Genomic DNA, 8,500 nt, shown 5'->3' with positions numbered 1-8,500 from the left:
TAAAAATCGATTTGGCCACATTCGCCGTATGCGACTTTGGTGTGTAAAAACATCAAAGAGTTTTGACAATTGTGCTTGCTATTAGGGAGACATCTCCCCCAACTCTACTTGCTAGTGCACTAAATCTTGAGTCTGCGTAGTGTGTAACCACATACTGCTCGCCCCTTTTTTGCGTGAGCGTGCGTTGGGCAGGGTCCTAGTGAAGCCTAAACGATGAGCTAGCATTTTGGGTTGGCGGTGGACTCCTAGCCTAGCACAGCTGATTTTGAGAATTCCAACCTAGCAGTTGAATGCGAGACAAGCTGAATCGGCACAAACTGTGCCGTAGCCTTCATCGGAGAACTACTCCACCAAGGTGCAACCGGGTGGCGTTATCCTGCCATCGACACGCGAGGAGAGAGGTGAGCTTCCAATTGAAAGCCTCCCCAACCTCAGCCGGGCAGTGTTATCCTGCCGTTGACACGTGGGGACAGAGGTGAGCTTCCAATCGGCAGCCTCAGCTGCCACCGCGCGATGCAGCGGACTGCTAAGACAGTTGAGAGACTGTCTTAATGTCTTAAACCCTCTCTCTCTCTCTCTCTCTCTCTCTCTCTCTCCCCCATACACAATAAGTCTGTGTTTTCATGGCGGAAGGTCTCCATTTTAGGGTTTGAAGATCCTTCATCTTCTTCTTCTCCATCTCCACCCTTTCTCACAGAGCTCACCATGGATCCCCTTACTGTCTTGCGTGAGTACACCATGCGCCCCGACCTCGACAGTATCAAGCCCGTCGGCGATGAATTCCATTTCGGTGATGAATACAGATTCCCTTGCAACATCGAAACTGCTTACCGATCGAAGCAGGGAGGCTTGTACACCTTGGACTCCCTCGTCTTCTTTGTCAAGAACACGCACATGAAGCACACTGACTACATGCAGCAGGCCCGCGCCTTGAAGCTTCAGACCGTGACTTTCATCGACAGGAAGGCACTTCTTGATTATCTGGAAGGGAGAGTGCAGACGACGGATGCCATTGAACTTCTTGCCCCTACGGCTCCTTTGCTACCTCCGAGAGATGACAGGGACAGGACTGCCTTGCTTCCGGCTGAAGATGTAGAGGAATATAGGCCAGATGATCCCAGCTTTGGCCCTTCCAAACGAACCAGGCTAGATGTTGATGGCGGGGATGCAGATTACTTGCCCAAAGAGCTGGATGCGTCCCGGCTGCTGTCTTTCATAAGAGAGAGGGAACGGCCCATTCGAGATCGGAATACAATTCTTCTTTGCCACAATAAGGATTTTCAGGGAATTCTGTCTATGTTGACAAAGAGGGAGGAAGAAAAGAAGAAGGCAGATGAACAGATGCGGAAGGAACCCGATAAACAATCAGACGCTAGTATGTCTGCTCTAAATACATCGAGCCGCTACGCCAACGTGGAGGAAAAGAGGTTTTGGAAAGAACATTTGGGAACGGACGCTGCTGAAGAGCTTGGCATCGACCCAACACAGTCCTATATCGCAGGCTCGACTAAACAAAAGGATTCTGGAAAGCCAAAACCTGAAGTCAGAGCTCATAGGTCTCATCAACCGCCTACTCCACGGCCCTCCGCTCCCGTAGTGAGCCAGAAGGCGAAAATTGAAGGTCCCCCTATCATTCTGGTTCCCAGCGCCTTTCAGACCATGCTGAATATGTATAATGCGAAGGAGTTTTTAGAGGATGGAGTGTATGTTGCACCTGATGTCAAGGCTAAAGCAATTCCCAAGAAGCCCGAGGTAGTGACATTCCTAAGGAAGATGGGACGTGACCCTTTTATCAAGTATGAAATAAGAGATAAGCCTACGATATTATCGTCAAAAGATTGGGAACGAGTAGTTGCAGTCTTTGTGCTTGGAAAAGAATGGCAATTTAAAGACTGGCCTTTCAAAGATCATGTTGAGATCTTCAGCAAAAGTAAGCTTCAGCACCTATTCAAGACGCCGACTCCTGCTTTGTTTCCTCTTCTAGATTCGTGCGTCTTTTGATGCACAGCATTTCCATTGCCTTTGTGACACAATAAATCCGTGTTGCTGTACATGCAATTTGCGCACCACGATTTCTGTGTCTTTTTACTCACTGTTTGTTCACAGCCCTTGTGCAGTAATTTCCATTAATATTTTTTTCTGGACTTTTGAAAATATTTTGATTTGAGTGTTTCATGTTTCAGTCATGGCCACTTTCCTTCGGTTTGAGGATGACAGTGTGGGATCAGCCAAAGTTGTCATGCAGTGGAATGTGAAAATCATATCGGTAAGAACTAAGGCTTTTCCTGTGTTCAAAATGGCTGGTTGTGATCAGAATTATACATCTGCTCTTCATTGCAAGTCTGGAATCTTGCTTAGCTTTCTTTGATGATTTGGCACAACTTGAGGAATGATTGCATATTGTCTCATCTTTTTGTTTTGGTTCAAAAGCTAAGCAAACACAAGCGGCACCAGGATCGGACCGCAGTTATGGAGTTCTGGGATTCCCTTGATGCTTTTATATGCGCAAGGCGGCTCAGTATAGTGTTTTAGAAACAAGTTTTTGGTTGCTTTTGTTTGGCATGATGCTCTTCAGCAAATAATCGCGACTGATTAATGAAGATTATTGGAAGGTGAAGCTTGGTCTGCATAAGTCAATACATGTCTTTCTTGGAATTCTGCACTAACGTAAAATGATCTCATCAATTGTGTGAGTAATTTAAATGATTGTGTTGAAATGTCTTAGTTGTTACTGTTGTTACTGAGTATGGTGATGTTTAAATAATTGGACGAGGGTTGCTCATACATGGTTGATGGTCCTTGTTAACGTATGTCCATCCCTGGGCTTGCTTTACAGTCCACTATGTTGGACAACCTTGTTTGCTATTTGTCTCAATATTCCATTGGGATGGAGAACCTTGCAATTAGCATTCCAAGATGCAGCCTACCTATCATATGAAATGTGATTGGATAGTTGCCTCAATATCATAATGGGTGCAGAAAGGGTCTACTAAGCAGGTATTACCCAGAGAATCACTAAATTTCTTACAATTAGGCATAGTTTTTCTCTCTCTCTCTCTCTCTCTCTCTTTTGATCTGAAAGGGATGATTGAAGTCGAGCAAAATGCGTGTCCTAAGCAAACATTTGAATCTACTGCAGGGCAATACTGGTGTTGACTAGTATATGCTTGTCCAAGAAATGAGACTTGTGTTGCAGCTTGCAAGCTAACCTCTAGGAGAGGCTAGAGGTGAGTGTAAGAATGAAAGCTCTGGCTATGGCCATTGGTTCCTTGGTCGGTCTTACTTTTGGCCAAGGATGAATTCGTCGGCAAACCTCTAGCTTTGGTTGGAGATGTGTTGTATCATTGAATGACATTGATTGTAGCTAGAGTGATGCGTTCATGTAGGTTCAGTTTCCGAATGTTCCCTCGTCCCTACTTTCAGCTGCTGTCAAGATTGCTGGGCTGTTTTTTATCTGCTCGTGTGGATTACCAAGTTGACTTCAGATATGGCTCCCATTACCTTAAAGATAATGGTTAAAGGTATGCCATATATTATGGTGTATAGAGACTTGCCACCAAACAAACATCCGTGGGTCGCAGTTTAGACAAGCGGTGAGTGCAGTACCAGAGACTTCTTATGCCAGAAGCAATGCAATTGTTGGCAATCGAAATAAAGAAAATAATGACAATAGGATCTAAGCTGATGATCGAGGGAGCTTAAACGAGAGCTTAAACAATAAGCTATTCTTTGTGATGGCTGAGTTTGCCCTCCACCTCCAAGTGCTGTTAGAAACTCAATACGAAGGCCTTTGTATAATGGATGCTCAAGAATGTGTGCGCGTGCCAATTTGTATGTGTGAGACCATATGTTTAACTATGGTCTACACCCATTGATGACGACAATGGGGATGTTATCCTTGCTATGCATGATGGAGTTTATGGTTTTAAACCTTATGAGTGACTATCATGAGATTGAAATTGCACTATGTGTTGTGGTTTTAGAGGATCAGTTTGGGTATGTTCTTGGATTCATCTAGATGCATATTCTTACCTTGTAACTTGAGTACCTTGGCCATGCTTCTTCCCCCCTCGTGGATCCTCTATGTCATCATGAGCATAATCCCAACTCTGTACAAAACTTTGCATGTTGTGGTGCTCTGTTTCACAAGAATAACAAGGAGCATACACAAAAAGATGTACAAAACTCTTCACCTTGCTAGTTCTCAATATCCACACAAAATCTAAGCCAATTTCCTTTAAAACCAAACTAGCTTGGATTTGTCAAGGGAAAATCTTAATTATAATACTTCTTAATTATGGGCACTGATGATGACATAAGTGTTGCTTTGCTTGCTAAGTATGTCTTCCTTTTGTTTTTCATAAAAGTTTTTGTTTACCTCTTTTTTTCTTCTCTTTCATTTTCTTTTTTATTTTGTGTGAAGATTTTTGATCTTTAGCAAGATGTGAATGGGACTGAGGTAATCAATTTGTATGCTATATGAGAAGAAATTACAAGAAATCGTGAGTAGTAGAAAGAGGTGGTGGAGACAAAGGGCTACCCACACAATTGTTTTGTTTGCTCCAACAAAGGTCAGAAATGTGTTGATGCAACTTTTCTACTAAGGATACAACAACAAAGTAATGGAATGAGTGTTCATGATGTTGAATTTTTTTGGCCATTGAGTCGAGACGAGGTTGGGGAGTGTGTGATGATATCAAATGCTCTAAGTCGTAAGTTCACACCAAGCAAGGAAGAGCATTGAAAGAAACAACAATCGATTGTGGAGACCGATGAAGGTAAATCTGGGATGCAAATATGTTTTCTTCCTTTCATAAGTTTGCATTGTTAACATTGCCTATACTTACTGGTTGTTGCTTTGAGTAGTGCAAGGTAATATTGGGGACCGTGCAATCAAGGGAAGGCCCTTAAATGTAGACTTGAGATTGTTAAGTTACCAAGACTACTAATATCCCTAGGCCACATCAATGCAACCTTCAATACTTTTCATTGTCAACAAGATCGTCTCTTAAAATTCGAAAAGGATGCCTTAATTGCATTATTGTTCCACTCAACCATGATGCTCAAAGTCTATACTTGCGATGGAGTATACGATGCCTTGTGGGGTAACAACGAAAGAGATTTCCTTTGAGTACTCTTTTCGAGCCTAAATAGTTTGCTACTAAGGCATTTAAACTTGCTCAATGCTTGGAAAATCATAGGTTGTTGGATTGTTGAAAAAATTGAGGAAGACTCTTAAATATCATTGGCCCAATAAATGAGGATATTGGGTCCAATTGCAATTCTTTGCAACGAATGGATGAATGGATTCTTAAAAAATATGCTAAATCATTGCTCAATAGTGGTGTTCTCCATTTTCCAAATAACTCTTTAGGCATATCTACAAGGACCTCATGTGCACCACCCATGAGATGTATTGGTCATACGCATTTTACTAGAATATGGAAGAATGAATTCAACAACGTGAAGATACCCAAGAACAAATTTGGTATATGTGCAACTAACAAGTTTAAAGAAATAGACCAAAGTATGTACATGGATACTTGTACAAAATTTTTGGAACATTCTACAACTATGGCAATCAAAGAGCTACAAACACACAGAGGGATGCAAGCAAAAAAGGCAAAAGATGGCAAAGCATAGGAAGAAAAGCTATAAGCATGATGACAGATATATGACCATTAATGTTGATGGTATGGACCAAAAGAAAACTAAGCTCCCATGTGTTCCAAAAGAATTGAAGAGGAGAATTTCATATAGTACCATGTGGTTGGTTGCATGTTCTATTAGGCAATCGTGATAGAAAAGGTAGTTGTGACAACTCCAAATCTAAGATGTGTTTGACTTAATGGAAGTAATAGTAATGAATGAAAATTTATCAAACCATTCAAGAATTTTGCCACTTGTTCTATATGTGTAGCTAGATAATATAGCTAAAGATAATGAAAATCAAGAGGTATTGGCTTAGCTTTCTACGCTTGTAGAGAAGGAATTTCAAAAAATGTAAAGCTTGGATTGCTATTGGCCAGTCTCACACATAAGATCACATTAATTAGATGTTTAGCACATTCTTTATCAAAGTATGACAAATGGAGGTAGGAGCTAATGAGTCCCTTCAAGAAATTTTGAGGTTTGGCTATGTTCTAGAACCAAGCATTTTAGAACTTCTTGAGACAGCTGACTTTAGCATTGCAAAGTTGAATGATAACAACATCATTAGTTTAGAATAAGAAAGGGTGTAAATGGAAGAAACTTTGTTGTGGGGAAGACCATTTGCATAGAGTTCCACATGGTTGCCCATTGATGGCTTCCCAGTCTTGAAGCTTATACTTAGCAAGGGGTTTTCTATAAAGTACCATTGAAATCTCTTGTAGAAGAATCTATAGCAAGCAAAGAATCTTGAGAAACAAATTTAGAGGCTTGCATGGCTAAGATCCATGAGACTATCACCAGTGCTGCTGAGTATTTTCAACATGCAATGTGGACTCGGTGGCACCCATTCTTTGTAGAACTATAACTCCAGGGAAGCTACCACAATAATTGGAAAATCCATAAAAAAGAACCCATAGATGAGCATAAGATTAAATTCTGCGATATGATACTAAAGTGTTTAACAACCGAGGGGAGCACAATATAAAATCACAAGTAGTGGGAGATGGAGACAAACAAGAGGATGATAAACTTCATGATGCTAGTGCCTTGTATCAGAGGCTTCAAGACTAAAATTTATATTAACCTAAGGATACTATATATGTGTAGCTTTACAATATCTAGATTGAGTGTCCAAAACTCTTGTAGAATAGGTAAAATGAAAGAAATCTAGAGAAAGCATATTGAGATGATCAATGATGAAGGTTCATCTTTAGAGATATAAGTGGTTTTTAAGCTCATCTACACTCAACAGATGAGATGCAATGTTTCTTTACACAAGAGTTATTGAGGATATGGGCTTTCTTGTGTGCACATTGTGTATATCCTTGGAGATTTTCTATAGAATCACCAATACTAAAAAGACAAAGCTCTTTAATTCTTAAGATGCATGGATAAGACGTAAATCTCCCACAAAATAATACCAAAACTAATGGAACAACTTAAAGAAATCCTTCATCTCTATCGGTAATTATTATTAGAGACATGAAAAGCTATCACAAGGGACAAATGAAGGCCTCATCAAACTTGTATGGAATATATGATCCCATTTCATAGCCTCTACTCTAAACAAAGGGGTATATGAGACACAACGTAGCAATAATGGAGCATTTCTCATACATAAAGCTCTAATGTACCTTGATTAAAGCAAACCAAATTCTATAGATAGTGGACCACCAATATCCCAATAAGTGTGCTTCATCTTGGGAAACATTAGCCAAATACTGGACAGGAAAGGATACACTAAACACTTAATGTAGAAGAGCCAAAAACATATGGAGGAAAACCCATTTCCCCAAGTTCATGTTCAGGATGCAGAGGATGATACCTAGCTATTTTCCTTAAGATAGATAAATCAATAAATCAACTCATATGTATGTGGAGGATGATGGCTAGGTGTTTGCCTCGTGCATGATAGCTAGTTATTTGCTTTAGCTACTTTTCGATGTGGAGGATGTTTTCCTTAGGGTATGATAGGAAGTTTAAATTAGGGTATGAAGTATATAAATTGGTAAATCAAATCATATATATGAAACTAGTGTCCCACCACCATAGAAAAACAATATGATGATGCTAGTAACTAGTGTGCTTCTACCATCAAAACAATATGTCTAGGATGCCAACACCTAGTGTGCCACCTCCATACAAACAATATGTTGAGGATTCCATCATTGGAAAAAACTAGTGTGTAATGGAAATTTATTTGGTAGACACCAAAGAAAGATGAAGCTAAGCATATTTTCAATCTTTTAGGAAACCAAGCATCGGCATATTAACATATCAAGAGAGTTATGAGTTCCTTAAGATAATTCCAATGCAAGAGATTGGGAAGAAAAAAGCTAGGGGAATAAAAATTTTGGAAAGAAAAAGAAAGATGAAGCTAAGCATGTTTTCCATCTTTTAGGAAACCAAGGATGGGCATATTAACATATCAAGACAGTTATGAGTTCCTTAAAATAATTCCAATGCAAGAGATTGGGAAGAAAAAAGCTAAGGGAATAAAAACTTTGGTAGATCAATAACTCCTTATGTTGAATCAATATTTAGGTTACGATTAGCAAAATGTATGCAGTATGGTTGAAAAATGGAAATATGGCCATCTACTTGATATACATATTCCAAAGCGAGAATAAGGTTACAATATAAATGAACTTATTAAACTAAGTAGATCCTTTTAGTTTGAAAGGGAAGCTCATAATCTCCTAAGACTACAGCCCAAAAAGATATTTGATATTGTCTATATATACCTTACTTTCAAAAAAGGAAACTTTCGGATAAGCATTTCTAAAATATTATCCACCTTTACATTACTATCTTTTGGGATCGGGAAAAACATGATCAATTAGATGTA

General features: G+C 39.7%; 1 protein-coding gene across 1 annotated transcript; it reads left to right on the top strand.

Moving 5' to 3' along the window:
• The first annotated feature begins 601 nt into the window (after window positions 1–601).
• Window positions 602–3,523, top strand: PHP (PLANT HOMOLOGOUS TO PARAFIBROMIN). The gene is made up of 3 exons (XM_087389846.1): window positions 602–1,930; window positions 2,184–2,266; window positions 2,431–3,523. Exons 1-3 carry the CDS (start codon window positions 706–708, stop codon window positions 2,530–2,532), a joined length of 1,410 nt encoding a protein of 469 aa, XP_087245972.1. The 5' UTR covers window positions 602–705; the 3' UTR covers window positions 2,533–3,523.
• The last annotated feature ends 4,977 nt before the right edge of the window (window positions 3,524–8,500 follow it).

This window comes from Dipteris shenzhenensis, chromosome 18, assembly GCF_047967505.1.
Source record: "Dipteris shenzhenensis isolate YYH24624 ecotype China chromosome 18, Dip_SZ_1.0, whole genome shotgun sequence".
NCBI lineage: Eukaryota > Viridiplantae > Streptophyta > Polypodiopsida > Gleicheniales > Dipteridaceae > Dipteris > Dipteris shenzhenensis.
The sequence above is the reverse complement of the archived record's forward strand: the minus strand, read 5'-3'. Positions and strand labels throughout refer to the sequence as shown.

What these genes read in the sequence shown, in the direction of transcription:
- PHP (XM_087389846.1), top strand. Translation starts at nt 706, where the DNA reads ATGGATCCCCTTACTGTCTTGCGTGAGTACACCATGCGCCCCGACCTC. An exon ending in TGTTGAGATCTTCAGCAAAA is followed by an intron (nt 1,931 to 2,183) that starts GTAAGCTTCAGC and finishes TTCATGTTTCAG; the next exon opens with TCATGGCCACTTTCCTTCGG. An exon ending in GGAATGTGAAAATCATATCG is followed by an intron (nt 2,267 to 2,430) that starts GTAAGAACTAAG and finishes TTGGTTCAAAAG; the next exon opens with CTAAGCAAACACAAGCGGCA.